This window comes from Macaca nemestrina, chromosome 15, assembly GCF_043159975.1.
Source record: "Macaca nemestrina isolate mMacNem1 chromosome 15, mMacNem.hap1, whole genome shotgun sequence".
NCBI lineage: Eukaryota > Metazoa > Chordata > Mammalia > Primates > Cercopithecidae > Macaca > Macaca nemestrina.
In genome coordinates this window covers 29,244,888-29,266,872 of record NC_092139.1, presented here as the reverse complement: position 1 = coordinate 29,266,872, position 21,985 = coordinate 29,244,888, and the positions used below count along the sequence as shown (strand labels likewise).

Sequence of the window (21,985 nt, the reverse complement as noted above, 5' to 3'; positions counted from 1 at the left end):
CTAGAGCTAAGGAGCAGTATGCAGAAAGCTGGGAACAGGGAAGGAGAGCTGAGATCTTTCTGAGGCATGTAAAGTTTCTTCAAAGTGCAGAGTAGGCCAGGCATGGTGGCTCATGCCTCTAATCCCAGCACTTTGGGAGGCTGAGGCTGGTGGATCTCTTGAGATCAGGAGTTCGAGACCAGCCTGACCAACATGGTGAAACTCCATCTCTAGTTAAAACAAAAAAACAAAAAAACAAAACAAAACAAAAAAAACAAACAGGCATAGTGGCACATGCCTGTAATCCCAGCTACTTGGGAGGCTGAGGCAGAAGAATTGCTTGAACCCAGGAAGTGTAGGTTGCAGTGAGTGGAGATCATGACATTCCACTCTAGCCTGGGCAACAAGAGCAAAACTCCGTCTCAAAAACGAGTGCAAAGTAACCACCCTAAGAAGGAGGTGGTAGGGAAGAGAATTTAAAAACCCAGAAGAGACCCTCTGGGATTTCATCTTTTGAAGGCTGAGGGTGAGGTAGAAGGGCTGAGAGAAACCTCTTCCACTAGGCCTTCAGCTATCAGATGCTACAGGCTCAGCTGGAGAGCCAAGAGGACCCCTCTGATGCATTCTAGACTTTTACAATGTAAGGTGGGGGTGCAGAGGAAAGGAAGCAGACTCAAAAAGCATAGAGAATGCCCCAGCAACCCAAAAACCTGGTTGGTGGTTTGTAAAGCAGGGAAAGCTTACCCAGGGTTGGAGAACTGGCAGTTTGGGTGTGAAAGAGAAACAGATCTGGAATCTTGCCAGTTCTCAATCCTAAACCTGGATGAAAGGACAATCCTGATCCTTCAAAAAACATTTGAGGGGCCGGGCGCGGTGGCTCAAGCCTGTAATCCCAGCACTTTGGGAGGCCGAGGCGGGCGGATCACAAGGTCAGGAGATCGAGACCACAGTGAAACCCCGTCTCTACTAAAAATACAAAAAAAATTAGCCGGGCGCGGTGGCGGGCGCCTGTAGTCCCAGCTACTCAGGAGGCTGAGGCAGGAGAATGGCGGGAACCCGGGAGGCGGAGCTTGCAGTGAGCCGAGATCGCGCCACTGCACTCCAGCCTGGGCAACAGCGTGAGACTCCGTCTCAAAAAAAAAAAAAAAAAAAAAAAAAAACATTTGAAGCCCAAAGTGAACTGAACCAAACCAAATTCGCAACTCAGCCCATTTCAAATACAAAGCATAATGACTCGGTCCTCACTCTACAGAGTGAGGCCTAGTGTAAGAAAAGAAATGCCATTAGGCCGGGCGCGGTGGCTCAAGCCTGTAATCCCAGCACTTTGGGAGGCCGAGACGGGCGGATCACAAGGTCAGGAGATTGAGACCATCCTGGCTAACCCGGTGAAACCCCGTCTCTACTAAAAAATACAAAAAACTAGCCGGGCGAGGTGGCGGGCGCCTGTAGTCCCAGCTACTCGGGAGGCTGAGGCAGGAGAATGGCGTGAACCCGGGAGGCGGAGCTTGCAGTGAGCTGAGATCGGGCCACTGCACTCCAGCCTGGGCGGCAGAGCGAGACTCTGTCTCAAAAAAAAAAAAAAAAAAAAAAGAAATGCCATTTCCTGGACATATATATTATTTTAGTCACTAATGTTCTTTTATACAAAAATCCAGGCATATGATAAAAAAAATTACAGGACAGAGTTAAAGCAAAAAGCCGGGCATGGTGGCTCACACCTGTAATCCCAGCACTTTGGGAGGCTGAGGCAGGCGGATCACTAGGTCAGGAGATCGAGACCATCCTGGCTAACACGGTGAAACCCTGTCTCTACTAAAAATACAAAAAAAATTAGCCAGGTGCCTGTAGTCCCAGCTACTCGGGAGGCTGAGGCAGGAGAATGGCTCGAACCCTGAAGGTAGAGCTTGCAGTGAGCAGAGATCGCACCACTGCACTCCAGCCTGGGTGACAGAGAGAGACTCTGTCTCAAAAAAAAACTCATGGTCAAGAGGAATTAATCAATAGAAGCAGACACATAGATAACCCAGATGTTGGAATAATTAGACAACAATTATTAAAATAACTATGATAGAAATCTAAATGATATAGTGAGGAAAGTACACAAGAATTAAAAGATGGGTGATTTCAGCAAACAGTTGAAAACTGGAACCAAATGGAAATAGAAAATTTAAATATATCAGGCAAACAGTTCTACAATAGTTGGAGTCTTCAGTATATACCACTTACAATAGCAGATGGAATATCTACACAGAATATTATTAAGGAAATAAACTTAAAACAACACTAACCAACTATACCTAGAAGACACATACAAAATACTCCATCATAAGAGCAGAATACACATTCTTCTCAAGCACCCATGGAACAGTCTTCAGGATAGATCATATGTTAGATCACAAAACAGTAAATTTAAAAAGACTATGCTGCTGGCCGGGCGCGGTGGCTCAAGCCTGTAATCCCAGCACTTTGGGAGGCCGAGGCGGGCGGATCACAAGGTCAGGAGATCGAGACCACAGTGAAACCCCGTCTCTACTAAAAATACAAAAAATTAGCCGGGCGCGGTGGCGGGCGCCTGTAGTCCCAGCTACTCAGGAGGCTGAGGCAGGAGAATGGCGGGAACCCGGGAGGCGGAGCTTGCAGTGAGCCGAGATCGCGCCACTGCACTCCAGCCTGGGCAACAGCGTGAGACTCCGTCTCAAAAAAAAAAAAAAAAAAAAAAAAAGACTATGCTGGCCGGGTGTGGTGGCTCACACCTATAATCAGGCAGAGGTGTGGTGAGCTGAGATTGTGCCACTGCACTCCAGCCTGGTGACAGAGAGAGACTGCATCACATACACACATACACACACACACACACACACACACACACACACACACACACACAAATATCTAAAATCAGAGATGAAAGGGAGGACATTACTAGCAACCTTACAGAAATAAAAACGATTATAAGATAATACCATGAACAAGTATAAAATAGCAAATTAGATTATCTAAAATGAAGTTATAAAATTTGACTCAGCAGTCAAAAACTTCCCAAAAAAAGTCCAAGACCGGATGGATGCCTTCACTGGTGAATTCTACCAAACATTTGAAGATTAATGCCAATCCTTTTCAAACTCTTCCAAAAAATAGAAGAGTGAGGAACACTTCCTAACTCCTTCTATGAAGCCAGCTTTACCTTGATATCATAGATTTAAAAATCACAAGAAAAGACATCAAATCATTACATGCTGGGCGTGGTGACTCACGCCTGTAATCCCAGCACTTTGGGAGGCAGAGGCAGGGAGGATCCCTTGAGCCCCGGGAGTTTGCAACCAGCCTGGGCAACACAGGAAGACCCCATCTCTACTTTTTAAGTATTTTTTTTAATCAAAAAGAAAAATTACAAAACAATATCCCTTATAAATACACAGATGCAAAAGTCTTGAACCAAATCCCATGACATATTAAAAAAAAATGGATATACACCATTGTTAAAAGTTAGAATTCATCTCATGAATGCAAGGATAGTTCAACCTAAGGAAAATCAGTGTCATACACCACAGTAACAGAACAAAAAAGAAAAAACAAACATATGCTCATCTTAATAGATGCAGAAAAAAACGTTTGATAAAATGTAACACTCTTTCACAATAAAAACACTCACAAAACTAGGAATGGAAGAGAACTTCCTCAACCTGATAAAGGGCATTTATGAAAAACACTGCTAACATCAAACTTAATAGTTAAAGAACGAAAGCTTTCCCCTTAGAATCAGAAACAAAGCAAGTGAAAATTACAACTTTGGCTAGGTGTGGTGGCTCACACCTGTAATCCCAGCACTTTGGGATGCTGAGGCAGGAGAATCACTTGAACCCAGGAGGCAGAATAAAATTATAATTTCAGAGAAACTATATATCTTGTATCTGCCATTGTGAGCTTGACAGCTTGCAGCAAGACCCCACCTCCAATTTTTTTTTTTTATTTATTTTATTTATTTTTTTTAAGATAGAGTCTCTCTCTGTCACCCAGGCTGGAGTGCAGTGGTGTAATCTGAGACCTGTCCTGAGACCAAAAAGTTTGAGAACCACTGCCATAGAAAAGCACCAGGACATGTACAAAAATGGTCTTGGAAGCACTGTTTCTAATCACCACCCATTGGAAACATCTCACATACCCATCAACAGCACAATGGATCAGTACATTAGAGTATATTTATTTTATTTTTGTTTATTTATTATTATTATTATTTTTGAGACAGTCTCCCACTCTCGCCCAGGCTGGAGTGCAGTGGCGCCATCTCGGCTCACTGCAAGCTCCACCTCCCAGGTTCACGCCATTCTCCTGCCTCAGCCTCCTGAGTAGCTGGGACTACAGGCACCCGCCACCATGCCCGGCTAATGTTTTGTATTTTTAGTAGAGATGGGGTTTCACCCTCTTAGCCAGGATGGTCTCGATCCCCTGACCTTGTGATCTGCCCACCTCAGCCTCCCAAAGTGCTGGGATTACAGGCGTGAGCCACTGCGCCCAGCCTATTTTTATTTTGAGACAGAGTCTTGCTCCATCACCCAGGCTGGAGTGCAGTGGCCCAATCTCAGCTCTCTACAGCCTCCACCTCTCAGGATCAAGCAATTCTCCCAGCCTCAGCCTCCTAAGTAGCCCCATGCCTGGCTAATTTTTGTATTTTTAGTAGAGATGGCGTTTCGCATGTTGGCCAGGTTGGTCTCCATCTCTTGACCTCGTGATCCTCCCACCTCAGCCTCCCAAAGTGCCGGGATATAGGCATGAGCCACTGCGCCTGGCCACATTGTAGTATACTTATACAATATGTCATATGGCAATGAAAATTGAAAAATTACAGTTACATGCAATGATACGGATAAATCTCATGCACATAATATTTAAAAAGCAAAATAACATAAAATATGAAAACAGCAACACAGAACTACATTATTTCAGAATGCACGTTTATACCATGAACATTTTTTATTTGTATTTATTTTTGAGACAGGGTCTCACTCTGTCACCCAGGCTGGATTGCAGTGGCACCATCACAGTTCATTGTAGCTTAAACCTCCCAGGCTCAAGCAATCCTCCTACCTCAGCCTCCTGAGTAGTTGGGACTACAGGCATGCGCCACCACGCCCGGCTAATTTTTTTTTGTTTTTTGAGGAGACGAGGCCTCACTGTTTTGCCCAGCTTGGTGTTGAACTCCTGGGTTCAGGTGATCCTCTCACTTTGGAGGATCCCACAGTGTTGGGATTACAGGCATCAGCCACTGTGTCTGGCCATAAAAAATTTTGTTTGCCAGGCGCAGTGGCTCATGCCTGTTATCCCAGCACTTTGGGAGGCTGAGGTGGATCAGTTGAGGTCAGGAGTTCAAGACCAGCCTGGCCAACATGGCAAAACCCTGTCTACTAAAAACAGAAAAAAAAATTAGCCGGGGGTGGTGGCATGTTCCTGTAATCCCAGCTACTCAGCAAGCTGAGGTAGGAGAATTCCTTGAACCCAGGAGGCGGTTTCAAAATAAAATTTTTTTATTTTTTTAAGACGGAGTCTCACTCTGTCGCCCAGGCTGGGGTGCAGTGGCATGATCTTGGTTCACTGCAACCTCTACCTCCCAGGTTCAAGCAACTCTCCTGCCTCAGCCTCCCAAGCAGCTGGAATTACAGGTGCATGCCACCACGCCCGGCTAATTTTTCTTTTTTTTTTTTTTTTTTTTGTAGAGACAGGGTTTTGCCACATTGGCCAGGCTGGTTTGAACTCCTGACCTCGGATCAGGTGATCCGCCTGCCTTGGCCTCCCAAAGTGCTGGGATTATAGGCATGAGCCACTGCACCTGGACTCATAAAAAAATTTTAAATGTCAGATGACAAAAGGAGGCTTTCAATACAATTTTTTCTTTGAGACAGAGTCTCACTCTGTTGCCCAGGCTGGAATGCAGGGGTGCCAACTTAGCTCACTGTAACCTCGACTGCCTGAGCTCAAGCAACCCTCCCACCTCAGCCTCCAGAGTAGCTGGGACTCTAGGTGTGCACCACCACAGCCAGCTAATTTTTGTAGAGACAGAGTCTCACCTTGCTGCCCAAGCTGGTCTCAAACTCCTGCGCTCAAGTGATCCTTCTGCCTCAGCCTCCCAAAGTGCTACAATTATAGGATGAGCCACCACCCATAATTTTAAAAGCAATTTTGCACCAACATTTACGATAATGTTAAATGTTCAGTGGCTCACACCTGTAATCCCAGCACTTTGGGAGGCCGAGGTGGGCGGATTATGAGGTCAGTTCGAGACCAGCCTGACCAACATGGTGAAACTGCATCTCTACTAAGAATAAAATCAATTAGCCGGGCATGGTGGCAGGTGCCTGTAATCCCAGCTACTCAGGAGGCTGACGCAGGAGAATTACTTGAACTCGGGAGGCAGAGGTTACAGTGAGCCAAGACCACGCCATTGCATTCCAGGCTGCGTGACAGAGTGAGACTCCTTCTTAAAAACAAAAAAGTATCCCATCTCTTCGTCCAACGCTCTGTCTTCCAGCTGCCCAGGCTTCTCAGTTCTAGGCCTTTGTACATGCTATTTTTTTGTTTCTCACTTGCCCAACTCCAATTTATCCTGTAAGGTCTGAGACTACACTTCCTCACTGTTTGAGAACCTACTGGCCCGAGTGGTCTAAACGTCATGTGCCTTTGGGAAGGACTGAGCTTCTGTCTTAAGCAGCTGCAGCATGGTGGACCAGTCACTTTCCATTTCTAACCCTCAGTTTCTGCTCCTGTCAACTCCCTTCACCCTTCACACATGTCATATTTAGTGCTTCAGACAAGGGAGGTCATGCTCAAGGCAGCCTACTCTCAAATCTTCATCTAAAGAGATCCTGAATGTTCCCTGGGTCTCTGCTGGATTCTAGAACTCTCGTCCTCACCCTTAGCTACTGCAAATGGATCTTGGTCCTATGCCCACAGCAATGAGTCCCAGCCCTGGCATCATTCCAAAGGAAAAATGTTATGTCACACTGGCCCAAGGCCTCTGCAATGGTCCATAAAACTCAGGGAAAAGTGTGTACACAGTAGGCAAGTGGGGTGGGCAAGGCATTACCTCCTCAGCCAGAAAGTGCAGTTTGGCCAGGAGCTTCTTGGCCAATGCCACCTTCTTTTGCACGTTGCCCCGTCTCAGGCCGCGTAGAAGTCGCAGTCCTTGTTTAGCCAAAAGGTTCTGGGAGGGCAAAAAGACAGCATGAGTGGAAGGCCCCAGCTAGGTGCCCCTGAGTCCCTTCCCAAGGCCGTACCAGGCTGTGCACCAGGAGTTTCCCTCGGCATCGATCCAGGGCATTGGGCCGGGTCATCGTCCTGCGCTCGGCACCGCGGCAAAACTGTCTGCAGTGAGCAGGGATGTGCACAGCAGACAGGAGTCAAAGGAGAGGACGCTGACCTCCCACCCCCAGCCTCCCTCATAGTCCTCTCAGTCTTGTGCTCTGAAGAGGCACCCTTTCTCCTGCAAAGATGGCCTATCTCTATTTGGACCACTCCCAAATTCATCAAGGCCGGCCTTGCTCTTGAGCTCCAGAGCTCGCTAATATTTAACCATCTACTATCCTGGCTACCCCAGGTGTGGCCCATGGACCAACAGCATTGGTAACACCTGCAGGCTATTTAAAACTGCAGGACCGGCCGGGCGCGGTGGCTCAAGCCTGTAATCCCAGCACTTTGGGAGGCCGAGACGGGCGGATCACGAGGTCAGGAGATCGAGACCATCCTGGTTAACACGGTGAAACCCCGTCTCTACTAAAAAATACAAAAAACTAGCCGGCCGAGGTGGCGGACGCCTGTAGTCCCAGCTACTCGGGAGGCGGAGGCAGGAGAATGGCGTGAACCCGGGAGGCGGAGCTTGCAGTGAGCTGAGATCCGGCCACTGCACTCCAGCCTGGGTGACAGCGCGAGACTCCGTCTCAAAAAAAAAAAAAAAAAAAAAAAAAAACTGCAGGACCTCAGCCCCACCCCAGGCCCTGCTGAATCAAAAGCTGCATTTATGCCCTAGGAGATTCCTAAACACACTGAAGCTTACAATGTGATGACAATGGTATGGTTTAGTCTCCACCAGGTTGGCTAACGTATAGCTTGAACATTATATTCCCAAGCCAAATGCATAATTTCCAATAACTCCCCCCCACCGCAGCAAAAAACAAACAAAAAACAAAACAGAAAACCCTGTTTCACCTCAGAACTTTCAAGTCATCCTTCACTGCTCTTTCTCTCACATTCCACATCAATTCATCAGCAAATTCTTTATGCTCTACCTTCAAAAAATATCCAGAATCTGGCCACGTGCGGTGGCTCAGGCCTGTAATCCCAGCACTTAGGGAGGCTGAGACAGGTGGTGAATCACTTGAGGTCAGGAGTTCGAGACCAGCCTGACCAATATGGTGAAACAACTGTGTCTACTGACACTGAAAGGTTGAGTATGGTGAGCACAGTAAAGTAACCACCTACAGCCTCCTACCTCACTGCCTTTCCTGATCAGGGTCCTTGGCTGAGTCCCTGCTTCCTCCCTACCTCTAAATGCTGGAGCGCTCCAGGTTCTCAGATTTCTTTTTTCTATGCTCCCTTAATGCTGTTATCCAGCTCCATCTACATAATGACAGCTCCCAAATTGACATTTTCAGTTTAGAATTCTCCCCAGAACTCAACTCATATAGCTAACTGCCTACCACACATGTCCACTTACAATTCAATAAGAATCTCACAGTTAACACGTCTCAAACTGAGCTCCTACTATCTGCCTTCCCTCAGATCCCACCTCATCCCTGCTTCCATCAGACCTTCTCCTTTTGTTTTCCATTGAAAACATATTTTTTTTCTTTTATCCAAAAAAAGATTTTGGCTTGCATAACTATGTGGTTGGTGCAGCCTTAGCCTCCTGGACTCAAACCATCCTCACATCTCAGCCCCCTGAGTAGCTGGGACTACAGGTGTGCACCACCACACCCAGCTAACTTTTGTATTTTTCACAGAGACAACATCTACTCATATTGTTCGGGTTGGTCTCAAACTCCTGGGCTCAATTCATCCTCCCATCTTGGCCTTCCAAAGTGCTGGAATTCCAGGTGTGAGCCATCACGCCCAGCCCACAAGCCAAAATCTTAGCAAGTCCTGAAGTATCACCCCCAATTGCAAATTTTCTCTTGAATCCATTCACAGCACTCCATCTCCACTGCAACCATCCCCTAGATCAGTTCATCATCACCTGTCACCTGGATTATAACAGCCCCTTTAGTAATCTCTCTGCTTCCTCCCCTACTGATCCCTTTTAAGGATCTATGTGTTAGAGTGTATCTTTTTCCTTTTCAAAACATTCACTGCCCCCTCATCTCACTCAGAGAAGCAGCCAAAGTCATTAAAATGGCTTGTGAGGCTCCCACAGGATCTGTCCCTCCCCACCATCATCCTCCTTCCCCCAGCCTCCTCCAGCGTCTTCTACTATGTCACACCGCCGCAGTCACACTCGTTCTGTGCTCGTCTTCAAACACTCCAGGCATGCTGTCCCCTCCACCTGGAACACCATTACAGGCACGGCTTGCTCCTCCATCTTCATGTCACCTTCACAGTGGCCTCCCCTCCACACCCTTTCTGAAATTGCAATACCTTTCTAATGCTTCCTTGCTTTGTGTTCTTCCTTAACACTTATCCTTCTTAGTATTTTTCTATCTGTTTACATGCTTATTTTACATGTCTCCACCCATCCCCAACCTCTACACCCAAACATAAGCTTCAGGGTGTTTTCTTTTTAGAGTCAGGGTCCCATTCTGTCACCCAGGCTAGAGTGCAGTGGCGTAATCATGGTTCACTGCAGCCTTGAACTCCTGGGCTGGGCTCAAGATCTTCCCACTTCAGCCTCCCCCAAGTAGCTGGGACTACAGCAGTGAGCCATTGTGCCTTGCCAACTTCAGGGATTTTTGTGGGCAGGAATGCTTTTTCACTGACATTCCTATGCCTAAAACAGTGTCTGGCATAATATGTGCCATAAATAGTTATCAAATAAAGTACCCTTTTGAGAAGAGGATCTGAAAATCACTTAAGTACCTGGAGCAGGTTATGGAATTCAGGGCAGTAGTGAAGGTCAAAGATGGAAGTAACTAGAATATGGTTTTTTGGGTTTTTTGTTTGTTTGTTTTGAGACGGAGTCTTGCTCTGTCGCCTAGGCTGGAGTGCAGTGGCACGATCTTAGCTCACTGCAACCTCCACCTCCCAGATTCAAGTGATTCTCCTGCCTCAGCCTCTCAAGTAGCTGAGAGGAACCCACCATTATGCCCGGCTAATTTTGGTATTTTTCTCGTAGAGATGGGGTTTCACCATGTTGGCCAGGCTGGTCTTGAACTCCTGACCTCAAATGATCTGCCCACCTCAACCTCCAAAAGTGCTGGGATTATGGATGTGAGCCACCACACCCAGACAAACATGTTTATGTGGTTACAGCAATGACCTGGTAACTAGGGACCAATCAATGATGACGGGGAGAAAATTGACAATTACAGAGCTAATTCCTCCAGTGATGAAATTCAGATCACAGCTTCGGTCACTGGCGCAGGCAAGGAGGAGAACAGATGGATGCAGAAGCCAGCAAGGAGGTCGACTGGGTGTGGGAAGGTGATTAGCAGGAACAAGTATGGAAGAAAGGAGGCGAGGAGATTTGAAAAGAGACACGGGATAAGCCTCTAGAAGTGTGGGAAAGGGAACTCATGGAGATTGAAAACAGCTGAGGTGCCAGAGGATCCGGGGAAGCCTAACCCCCAATAATCTCATCAGCTCCCTGGATAGGAATAATTGTCTTCTCATTCTTCTGTAAGGTGCAGAGCAAATGCAGCTGCAAGCCACCCTTGGGTCCAGACAGTCACCAGAGTCTCCCTTGCCCTGGAGTTGGCCCAAGTACAGGCAGCAATAGGGGTGGCTCTCAGCTTACCTGCTCCCAGCCACCAGCTCTTCCAGTGCCTGCTTGAGCTGTGCACAGGCGCCAGGCCCCGGCCTGCGCTGCAGTCTCTCAACCTCCTGCAGCCCCTGGTCCTGCGCAACATGCAAGAGGGTCAGAGTCTTGAGAGTCCCTGACTCCCACCTCTTGTAGACCACACCCAACCCGAGGCCCCACCCACTCATGACCACACCTCTTGGCCTGCCCTTCTTTGGCTCCATCAGATTGATGGCTCCATCTTTCTAGCCCCCTACTGGCTCCGCCAAATGTGGGACCCCACCGGCAGTATCTCTCTCCATCTCCTTCATCCAGCCCCTTCCTGGGTCCAGCAATTCTGAATTTCTGTCCTCCCACAACTCCTGGCATCCTCAGTTTGCCCAGAAGCTGTGCTTTTTGGCCCTTGCCGCCCCTGGCCTTGCACCAGCAAGGTGCTGGCTCTCTAGTGCCTGCCCATTAGCCCCACTGCAGAGCTCCCTTCAAAGGCTGCGGTGTCCCAGCCATCCCTATGGCCTGGTCTCTCCCTGTGGGCACCGGCCTTGCCCTTACCAGCCTCTGGGCCACTTTGTGCACGCAGTTGCTGCTCTGCAGGCGCCAGGTGTGGTCCTCCCAGCGACTCCACACATGCACGCATGGCTTGCGGTGACGGAGGGGCAAGCAGAAGTATGGCCTGGCAGGTGGAGAGGAGGCTTCGCGGGCATTCTGGGCTCCTGGGGACCTCCCAAACCCCCCTTCCAGCCACTGGGAGCACTCACCCGCTGCCGTCCATGGGCTCAGGCCACTGAGCAGGGGTCCCCAGTTCCTCCTCCTCTTTCTCCTCCTCTGGCCTGGCTCCCAGCAGAGGCTGAGCCTCTGCTGACGCACCCTCAGTTCCCTCCCCGGCCCTGGACCCTCGGCCCAATTGCTCCTCCAGGCGGCCTGCGCGACCTGCCCAGAGCAGCAAGGGTCAGTGCGCGCCAGGCTGACGGCTGGAAACCACCCCCCCCCAACCACCTCTGCCTCAATAGAAGTCAGAACCCGCCCCTTACTGAAAGGCAACAGCCCCTTTCAGGGTCCTAAGGTCTGAAATGAGAGTGTCCACCCTCAAACCCATGGCACTCAGGGGTTCGGCTAGGCCACACACCAATGGAGATCTCGAAGCTGATGGGCTGGGAGGCCACGGCAGGGTCGATCATGGTGGCCTCGAAGAGCACACCGAAAAGCAGGAAATCTTCACAGGGTGCCAGGACATTCTGCGGGAGGCCGTCAGGCTGGAGTCAGCGCCCACCCTCCCAGGGAGCAGACTGGACTATGTTTGGCCGCAATGCCCACAGAAAGAAGTGTGACCAAGGCTTGGAAGTCACTGCAAGTATCCTACTCCCTCTCTGTCCTCGCCGACCCAGCATTGGCCCTGGGTATGCGTCCTCTTTCCCCCAACATGTGCGCATATAACCAGAGCCCATGTGGGTACACACCTCACTCTTCGCCCAGGCACCCAGATTGAGACCCCTGTCGTGATGTTTAACGCCTGAGAGTGGATTCCACCTTCCAAAGCTGAGGTGACCCCGCCCCCTTTGCTACCCCCCAGCCCCCACCTCTGGCAGCGGCAGTAGCTCCTCCACCTCCACCTCCACGGCACTGGGAATCTCAGGCACCTCGGCACCGGGGCTGGCGTCCACGTGCTGCGGAACCCCCTTTGGGGTCTGATCCCGCCTGGCTTTCTTTTTCTTCTTTCGGGTGAGCCGGGACAACCTGGACCCCTGCTGGGCCTGGGGAGGCTCAGGTTCAGCTCTCCCTTCCAACACCTGCATGGACACAGCCAGCAGAAGGCGGCCGCGGAACCAAATGCCTTGGCCAACGCCTTCGTTGAGACCTTGAAGACCATCCCGGAGCCCCGCGCCAGGGGGCGAGCCATAGAGGGGCACCCAGGCCGGGCCGAAAGTAGGGTTAAACCCCGCTGTGGGGAACAAAAGCAGCGTGTTGGAGGGGAGCGCGGGGAGGGCGAGTGCTGGTAAGTCTGTGCACCTCACCCTGATCTCCTCCAAATAAATATTAGGGGGTGAGGACAGGGGAGGGGGGCTAAGCCGCTCTGAAAGGGAAGAAGTTGGCCAGCAGCTGCGGATGCGCCGCTGTGGAACACGACCTGGGGCGCCTCCAAACCAGCTCAGCGCTCCAAGGAGCTGGAAACCGCAGGAGCCGGGGCTGGGGGGACGCAGCCTGAACCCTGGGGGCGAGGTCGGGATTGGGGCGGAGCTACGGGCGATCCGCCAGGTCTGGGGGTCGGGGAAAGGAGTGGACCAGCAGTGTCAGTGCGTGCACAGCTGTAGAAGAGTGGGACTGGGCTGGCTAGTTACTGGACAGGCGGCTGTGGTCAGAATTTTGCCAACAGAGTCAAACCTATGGTGGGGTTCACAGTCTGGGGGCGGCTTGAAGCCGTTTGTTTTGCGGGCGGACCAGCCTTCCTAGGCGCAGCGGGGTCGCGAGGATTGGGCTTGCTGTTGGGAATGGGCCCTACGGCGCGATGGGACCGAGGCGAGTGAGGCCGGGTTTGCGGCGGCCAGAAGCACTCACCTTCTCGGCCCGGATGGGAGATCCGCCTCAGGTCCAGCACGTGCGTAGCGAGGGCCGCGTCGATCAGGGGCGCGTCGTCCCGCAGCTGCAGGCGGAGGCTGCGCGTCAGCGGCGGGAAGAGCTCCACGAAGCTCAGCTGCTCGTTCCACTCAGGCGCCGCCGCCTGGGCGCGCACCGACGTCTCGCCCTGAAGGTGGCGTTAAAGACGGGCGGAGGGAGGTCAGCGCGCAGTCGGGGCGGGAGCCGCGGCGCTGTGGGCCCCGGAGGGACTTACCTCCTGCCCCAGGAAAGACACCCGCACATAGGGCTCCACCAGGACGCGCTGGTCGTGCAGGGCGCGGGCCAGGCTGCCCAGCAGCCCCTGGCGCAGCGCGGAAAGCCCCTCGGCGCGGTACAGGCGCACGCGGAGCCGCGCCCACGGCCTCTCGGCTGGCACTCCGCGCGGCAGGAGCAGGTTCCTGGGGGAGGGGGCACCGAGCAGTGGGGAGAAACTGGGATCTCGGCCCCTCCCCTTATCCGCGCCCCACGGCCACCCCCGGATCCATGTCCCCCTCCCCACCTCACCCCAGCTCACTTCTCAATGTCCGAACAGTGCTCTGGGGCCGGGGGTAGCATTGGAGGGGGCAGGTCCCCGCGCGCCCTCACGGACAAGGTGACCTTAACGAAGCCCTTGGTCCCGGCGCGGGTGTCCCGGGGATCATGCAACGGAGCCCATCTTTGGTAGAATTGGCCATCTAAGGGAGAAGGGGCGAGCCAGGGGTAAGGGGCGACCAGTGGGACGCACAGGGTGGCCGTGAGGCTGTCATCGGAGTGACGGACAATGGCCGGAGCTCCTCTGGCTCAGCAGGGAGGAGCGGAAGTGCCAAGAGTTCAGCCTCCGCCAGAGATGGCCCTCTCCGAAGTGAGTGTATAGGGGTCCATGCGGAGCCACCGCGGGGTCAATCTCTGGGGTCCTTGTCCGTGCAGAGTCTCAATAAGGGGACGATTCCATACCTGGCTGGTCCAAGACGATGCCCAGGTCCATCCTGAAGGTGCCTATCCGGGTGGCCATAAACGGGAGGGTCTGCGAATGGAAAGCCTGGGGGGAAGGTGGGGTTAGTCCTGAGCTTTCCCATCCCCCCTTCTCTGAAGGACACTGGTCACCCCTACCCCGCTCACCGTGATCTCCAGCAGCAAGTCTTGGAGGCGAAGCCGTGTGTCATGAAATTCGAACAAGAAGTACTGAATTGAAGTGGGGATGAGAGGTTAAATGTGAAGGTCAGATGTGAGGTTAGATGTGAACCGGCAGCTTACCCAGGTCTCTTGCTCAGAAGACCTTCCTTCCCCCACCCCCAACCCTCTCACTGCAACCTTTTCCTAGATCGGCACCCCTCTAACGCCCACCCATAGGCCGAGCATCTGGCTCCATTTCCAACTAGGCCGCGCCCCCTCCGGGAATAGTTCTCACATGGACCCCTCCCATTCTCTCAGGCTCGCCCTCTTCTGTGGTGGCGCCCACCTCATTATAGAAGGGGCAATTGGTCCCACGCTGTGTGGCGGTCACGCGGCGCTGCCCCCCCACTTGCACAGCCACATAGGGGTTAATGTTGACTCCGACCAGTTTCTGGGCCTCTAGCACGGTGACTCCCACCTGAGAGGTACAGAAGGATGAGGAAAGGAAGCCAGACCTGTCTGGGTGGAGGGAAAGAACCTGTGTCCCAGAAGAGGTAGTATTCCCAAGGGTTAGGCCCTGGAAAAAGAGCAGTACCTGGAAGTCTTGAGCTCTGGACACCTGGAAGGGATCCCCATGGGCCAGGGCCCTGGCGCGGCTGGGGAGAAGCTTAAGGTTAGCTCTCACTTGGTCCCTCCCCTGCGCGCCCACACACACACTTGCTTGGTGCTGGGAATGATGTTTTCTCTCCCTCTGAAGTTTTGGATTCCAAGTCCTTCAGGTCATGTCTTGCTGCCTCCATCTCAACCCTACACCCAGAATTTGACTCATTCCTGGAGCCCTGAAACCATTCATTTGTGCAACAGAGGTTTATTGAGTACCTACTATGTGCTAACACTGTCCCAAGCACTGGGATGCTGTAGTGAAGAGACAAACCTTGCCCTCATCAAGCTTTCATCCCCTGCATGTATGTGATCCACTGTAACTGTGTGTATGAACATGGCAGTGTCTGTCTATGAGCAAGTGACCAGAGAATCCACCCTTCCCACACACCCTGGGACTGTGTGTTTGTGAGGGTGGATGGGTGTGGGAGCAGGTGTGCCATGGGTACAAGTTACCTCTTGAGGGGGCTGAACACAACACCAGAAAGTTCGACGTCAGGCTCATCATCCAGGTCCTGCTCCAGCTCAAGCTCCAGCTCATTCTCCTCATCGTTCTGCTGGCCTAGGCTTCGAGCTAGCCTGCGGCCTAGAGCCACTGCCCGCCGCTCCAGCTGGGCCTCCCCAGGCCTGATAGGAAAGGCCCTCAAGGGATATGCCTGGAACCCATCACCCATCTCCGAGCAATCCCTTGACTTCCGGAGCTTTGGACCGACCCCTGACCCTTGAACTGATCCCACTGATCCTAGGACCAGTTCTTGACCTTGTGGCTGACTTCACTGATCCCAGGACAGACTCTTAACCCTGGGGACCTTTCTAATTCCAGACTGACCTCTGATTATAGGACTGACCTCTGACCCTGGAACTGATTCAGTTCTGACCCAAGACCCTGGGGCTGCCTCCATATCATTGGCTCCTAACTCCAAGACTGACCTCGGTGACTCCAGGTCATCCCCACATACTTACTCCAGTTCCTGGAAGCCCACATTGGGGATAATTAACTCCAAGCTGGGGGAAGAGAAATGAAAGGACTAAGAGGAACATGCCTGACTACAGAGCAACACCTGGTCAGCACACGTCCAAGGGCCACTGAATTGGCAGATCCAGAGTGGAACTAGGCACTACTTCTCCCTTTCCAGGGTCTGCCTGGGCTGAGACCACCAGGTCTTGCTTCAGTTGCTGGGGGGGATTACCTGTCCTGGATGGGTGCCCCAAAGTCCTCTTCTGACCAGGCTCCAGTAGCACCCTCTGGGGGCTGGTACTTCAGGTCAAGCTCCACCTGGATCTAAAACCAGATACAGTATCCCCTAGGGCCCTCCTCCAACTGCCCTGGGTCTAAGACAGGCCCAAGGACAATGCCAATGCCTTTTACTCCAGGTGGCAGAGATCCTTCTGACCAGCATCTGTGGTGCCTTGTGGTTCCTCTCTGATCATTAATAATGTAGACTACTTATAACCTACTAAGAACTAAGTAGGCAAGTTTCCTCTTTTTTTTTTAATTTTCTTTCTTCTGTTTTTTTGCTTGTTTGTTTGTTTCATTTTTAGTATTGATGAGGTCTTATTATGTTGCCCAGGTTGGTCTTGAGCTCCTGAGCTCAAATGATCCTTCTGCTTTAGCTTCCCAAAGTGCTGGGATTACAGGAATGAGCCACTGTGCCCAGCTGCAAGTTACCTCTTGAGGCTCAACAGGATTCCAAAACTCTCTCATTTTTGTTGGAAATCCCTTATGGTGACCTTCACTACTCTGCCTGGTCTGGCCCCACCATCCTTTCCAGCTCCTTCTCACTCCAGGCACCCCAGCTGTGCTCCTTCAAGGCGCTGGGCTTTCGCATATGCCTTTTCCTCTGCCTGGGACATTCTGTCCTCCCAGTTAACATCTATTATCCTTCAAGTCTAAGTTCAGGTACTGTTTCCTCAGGGAACCTTCTCTGGCCCCCAAGTAGATCATACTCCCCTGTTGTACCCTCTCCCAGCCCCTACCAGCTTGCTTCTAACACCTGCTAGTTCCAGTTTCACATTTACTTGTGTGAATATTTGTTTAATGTTTGCCTCCCTTCCAAGGGTGTGAATCTTTATCTGGTTTTGCTCACCACGGAATCCTCATTGCTCAGCTCAGCATTTGGCTTATCATAAGAGCCCAACAAATGATGACGGACTAAACAAAACACTCAACATTATATAAATGAGAAACAGCTTCCAGGCCAGGCGCGGTGGCTCATGCCTGTAATCCCAGCACTTTGGGAGGCCAAGGAGGGTGGATCACAAGGTCAGGAGTTCGAGACCAACCTGGTCAAGATGGTGAAACCCATTCTCTACTAAAAATTAAAAAATTAGCTGGGCGTGGTGGTGGGCGCGTGTAGTCCCAGCCACTTTGGAGGCTGAGGCAGGAGAATCGCTTAAACATGGGAGGTGGAGGTTGCAGTGAGCCGAGATTGCACCGCTGCATTCCAGTCTGGGTGACAGAGCGAGATTCCGTCTCAAAACAACAAAAAAAAGAAAACAGTTTCCAAATGCTAAAGAACTTGTTCAAGTTCCCAGACGGGAAATTGCAGATCTGAGATTGGAAGCTAAGTCCATGTCTACTAGGCTATGAGCCCCTCCATGAAACACCAGGAAAATCCAGCCAGGTTCATTTTTGTCTCCCACAAGAATTAATTGCCGAAAGGAATCCTGGCTGGAGGCCTTGTTACCACTCCTCTCTGGGTCTTAGGTTTTCCCCTATGAGAAATGGAACCCTTTATCTAGAGGTACTTGAGGGTGGCAGCCTGGGGGCCGGAGGGGCTCACCGGGGACACTCGAAGATTCTCATCCACTAGGGCTTCCTGTAGCACCAAATGCCCAGTATTCTGTAGCTGCTGCAGGGAGATCACCAGGGTCCCTAGAGGCCTAGGGGAGTGGCATAGAACAAAAGAGTGACCCAAGGGAATGGCTCTAAGTCACCCCCAGCCCAACCTGCATCCCTGTCTCCCCAGGCTGACTCACCTAGGGCTGAATACACGGCTGCAGTTGACCACCTGCACAGACAGACACTCCCCAGCCAGTGGAGCCCCATAGTGGGGCCATCGGAACAGCTGGGGACAGGAGGAAGCTTGTGACACCCATGCTGTGCTGACCCCATACTCCAATCCAAAGCCTATTCTTGGCTGAGTGTGGTGGCTCACGCCTGTAATCCCAGCACCTTGGGAGGCCAAGACAGGCAGATCACTTGAGATCAGGAGTTCAAGACCAGCCTGGCCAACATGGTGAAACCCCGTCTCTACTAAAAATACAAAAATTAGCCAGGCGTGGTGGTACATGTCTGTAATCCCAGTTACTCAGGAGGCTGAGGCAGGAGACTCGCTTCAACTTGGGAGATGAAGGTTCCAGTGCTCTGAGATTGTGCCATTGCACGACAGAGTGAGGCCCTGTCTCAAAAAACAAACAAACAAACAAAAAACACCCAAAAAACCTATTCCTAACCCTCAGACAGGAGCCAATCCTCCAGACTTAGAGCTAACTTTAGGACTAATATCCCCAAACCTGGAAGGGATCCCTGCACATGGGTTTGAATCTGAGTGAGGGCTGATCTGGGGCTAACTAGTGAACAAGAATGAATTCCCTCAGTCTTGCAACTAATTTGTTCCAATCTGGGTCTGACCTCTCAGGCCTCAGACTGACCCCATCTCCCAAGACTATACTTCCCCAAACCCAGGAATGAGCCCCTGAACCCCAGGTTGGACTTGGATGGGATGGGAGACAGATCAGGAACCAACTGTACTGACCTCACCAATATCTGCTTCTTGACCACAGCGAATTTTTCTTGTTTTCTGGGTAAAACCTGCTCAGAACTGAAACTAGTCATTTATTAGTCCCTCCCCCCCACACACAAAAATAATTTGTATTCCCCACCCTTGGCCCAGTGTCAAGTCGCTCCCGGATTCACCCTTAAAGAAAGGTAGACAATAGGAAGGAAAGAGGCGGCAGGTTGGAGATACCAGGGTGGGTAGAGAAAAGATACGGACTGTAGAGATGGGATGGCATTTGGTCAAGGGCCCAGGGAATGGAGGATCCATAGCCCCCGGTTTCAAATATCCTTAGAGCACCCCTGCAAGCCTCACCTCGAAAGGTGAGCTTCACTTGTCGGTCATGGGTGCCGGACAGCCCTGTTAGTCGTTGCACGGATACCGTCAGAGCCATGGTCCCAGTGGCACTGGCACTTCCACTGCCCGTCTGCCCTTCTGCCCACCAGCCCGCCCACCTGAATCACCTCTGACTCACTGGACTCACCCAGCAGGTTTAGCAATCCCTGCCCTTTAGTCAAACACACAGGGAGCAGGCCTGGGGGTCATGGGTGGAGAGGGAGGAGAGGAGCGAGAGATAGGGGTAAGGTCCTGGAGGTCAGTTCAGCCCTCCCTGCCTCCACCAGCTGCAAGCTGGCAGGACTGCCTCAGCCTCCATCCTGCATCCTCGGGGAGTGAGAGCTGTGATAGGGTGGGAGGGAGGCAAGGGGAGTGAACAGGACCCCAGTCTGTTCCCTGCCAGCCAATGAGGCCTCAATTGTTTTTTTTGTTTTGTTTTGTTTTGTTTGTTTGTTTGTTTTGAGATGGGGTCTTGCTCTATCATCCAGGCTGGAGTGCAATAGCGCCATCTCAGCTCACTGCGACCTCTGACTCCTGGGTTCAAGCAATTCTCCTGTCTCAGACTCCGGGGTAGCTGGAATTACAGGTGTCCACCACCACAGCCGGCTAATTTTTTGTATTTTTAGTACAGACGGGGTTTTACCATGTTGGCCAGGCTGGTCTCGAACTCCTGACCTCAGGTAATCTGCCCGTCTCAGCCCCTCAAAGTGCTGGGATTACCGGCATGAGCCACCATGCCCGGCCTCTCCTCTTTTCTTTCTCTCTCTCTCTCTTTTTTACTTTCTTCTTCCTTTTTTCTTTCTTTCTTTTTTTTTTTTTTTTTTTTATCCTGAGATGAAGTCTCACTCTGTCGCCCAGGCTGGAGTGCAGTGACGTGATCTTGGTTCACTGCAACCTCTGCCTCCCAGATTCAAGCAATAGTCCTGCCTCAGCCTCCCACGTAGCTGAGATTACAGGTGCCCACTACCATGCCCAGCTAATTTTTTTTCAGACGGAGTCTCGCTCTGTTGCCTAGACTAGAGTGCAGTGGTGTGATCTCGGCTCACTGCCACCTCTGCATCCCGGGTTCAAGCGATTCTCCTGCCTCAGCCTCCCAAGTAGGTGGGACTACAGGCGCTTGCCACCACACCTGGCTAATTTTTTTATTTTTTTAGTAGAGACGGGGTTTCACCATATTGGCCAGACTGGTCTCAAACTCCTGACTTTGTGATCCACCTGCCTCGGCCTCCCAAAGTACTGGGATTACAGGCATGAGTCACTGCACCCGGGCTAATTTTTGTATTTTTAAATAGAGACGGGGTGTCACCATGTTGGCCTGGCTGTTCTCGAATTCCTGACCTTCAGTGATCCGCCCGTCTCAGCCTCCCAAAGTGCTGGGATTACAGGAGTGAGCCACCGCGCCCAGCCCCTTCCTTTCTTTTTCCTTTTTTAAGGCAGGGTCTCTCACTCAGTTACCCAGACTGAAGTGCAGTGGTGCAATCAAGGCTCACTGCAGCCTCAATCTCCCAGGCTCAGTCTCCCAAGTAGCTGGAACTACAGGCATGTGCCACCATGCTTGGCTAATTTTTGTATTTTTTGTAGTGATGGGGTTTTGCCATGTTGCTCAAGCTGGTCTCAAATTCCTGGCCTCAAGTGATCCTCCCATCTCGGACTCCCAAAATGCTGGGATTACAGACGTGAGCCACCACACCTGGCCTCATGTTGTTTCTTGTTCATCTTCCTGTTCTCAGTGCCCAGATCAGGGTTTGGCACATGGTAGGCCCTTAAAACACTGAACAAATGGATGAATTAATAAATTAATCCCTTAGCCCTCAGAAGTAGTGCTGTAGGCATTCAACACATTTATTGAATTAAAAAGTGATTAAATGTGTGTTCCTAGCTTGCAACAAAATAGTCATTCAGCTGGAAGCCAGGTGTCCTTAACTTGGGGTCCTAGGATCCTAGTGGGACCATAGAATGGCTCCATGGAGGCTGCAAATCTTTGAAATTTTCTGCAAAATATTGGGCATGTGTACAGTTTTGTGGACAAAGAGCTCATCGCTTAGGTTAATAACCCTAAAACAGATATACGATACTTTTGCTGAGTGAAGTCATGAATGTATCTTGAAATCTGAACCCATAATATGTGAAAGTATGTACTCACAGGAGTTCACAGCCAGGCCTTTTAATTCTATATATATATATATATAAATATATATAAATTTATATATATATATATGCATATATATAATTTTTTTTTTTCAGACAGGGTCTTGCTCTGTCACCCAGGCTGGAGTGCAGTGGCACAATTACAGCTCACTACAGCCTCAACTTCCCAGGCTTAAGTGATATTCCTGACTCAGCCTCCCTAGTAGCTGGGTCTACAGGCTCATGCAATCACACCACCTGGTTTTTTTAAGAGGTGGGGTCTCACTGTGTTGCCCAGGCTGGTCTCCTGGGCTCTAGCAATCCTCCTTCCTTGGCCTCCCCAAGTGCTGGGATTACAGACATGATCTACCATGTCCTGCACCTTCTATTTGCAGGACTTGTGCTATGGCACCCTGCAGGGTATGCAGCCAGAGAGAGGAGAATCACATGTGTCTGTCTTCCAGTA

The 21,985-nt window shown here is 51.1% G+C and overlaps 1 protein-coding gene across 1 annotated transcript in view; it reads right to left on the bottom strand.

Annotated features, from left to right (window-relative positions):
• FER1L4 (fer-1-like 4 (C. elegans)) overlaps positions 1 to 19,521 on the bottom strand; it is a 55,282-nt gene extending 35,761 nt beyond the window's left edge. Inside the window, 21 exon segments of the mRNA NM_001318032.1 lie at positions 7,055 to 7,171; positions 7,245 to 7,332; positions 10,913 to 11,013; positions 11,465 to 11,585; positions 11,671 to 11,842; positions 12,039 to 12,147; positions 12,490 to 12,851; positions 13,466 to 13,652; positions 13,740 to 13,923; positions 14,040 to 14,199; positions 14,459 to 14,543; positions 14,624 to 14,686; positions 14,964 to 15,095; positions 15,213 to 15,273; positions 15,734 to 15,904; positions 16,241 to 16,282; positions 16,468 to 16,559; positions 18,061 to 18,160; positions 18,257 to 18,345; positions 19,036 to 19,091; positions 19,372 to 19,521. Coding sequence (NP_001304961.1) covers positions 7,055 to 7,171; positions 7,245 to 7,332; positions 10,913 to 11,013; positions 11,465 to 11,585; positions 11,671 to 11,842; positions 12,039 to 12,147; positions 12,490 to 12,851; positions 13,466 to 13,652; positions 13,740 to 13,923; positions 14,040 to 14,199; positions 14,459 to 14,543; positions 14,624 to 14,686; positions 14,964 to 15,095; positions 15,213 to 15,273; positions 15,734 to 15,904; positions 16,241 to 16,282; positions 16,468 to 16,559; positions 18,061 to 18,160; positions 18,257 to 18,345; positions 19,036 to 19,091; positions 19,372 to 19,450 — 2,571 coding nt within the window. The 5' untranslated portion in view covers positions 19,451 to 19,521.
• Positions 19,522 to 21,985: the final 2,464 nt, after the last annotated feature.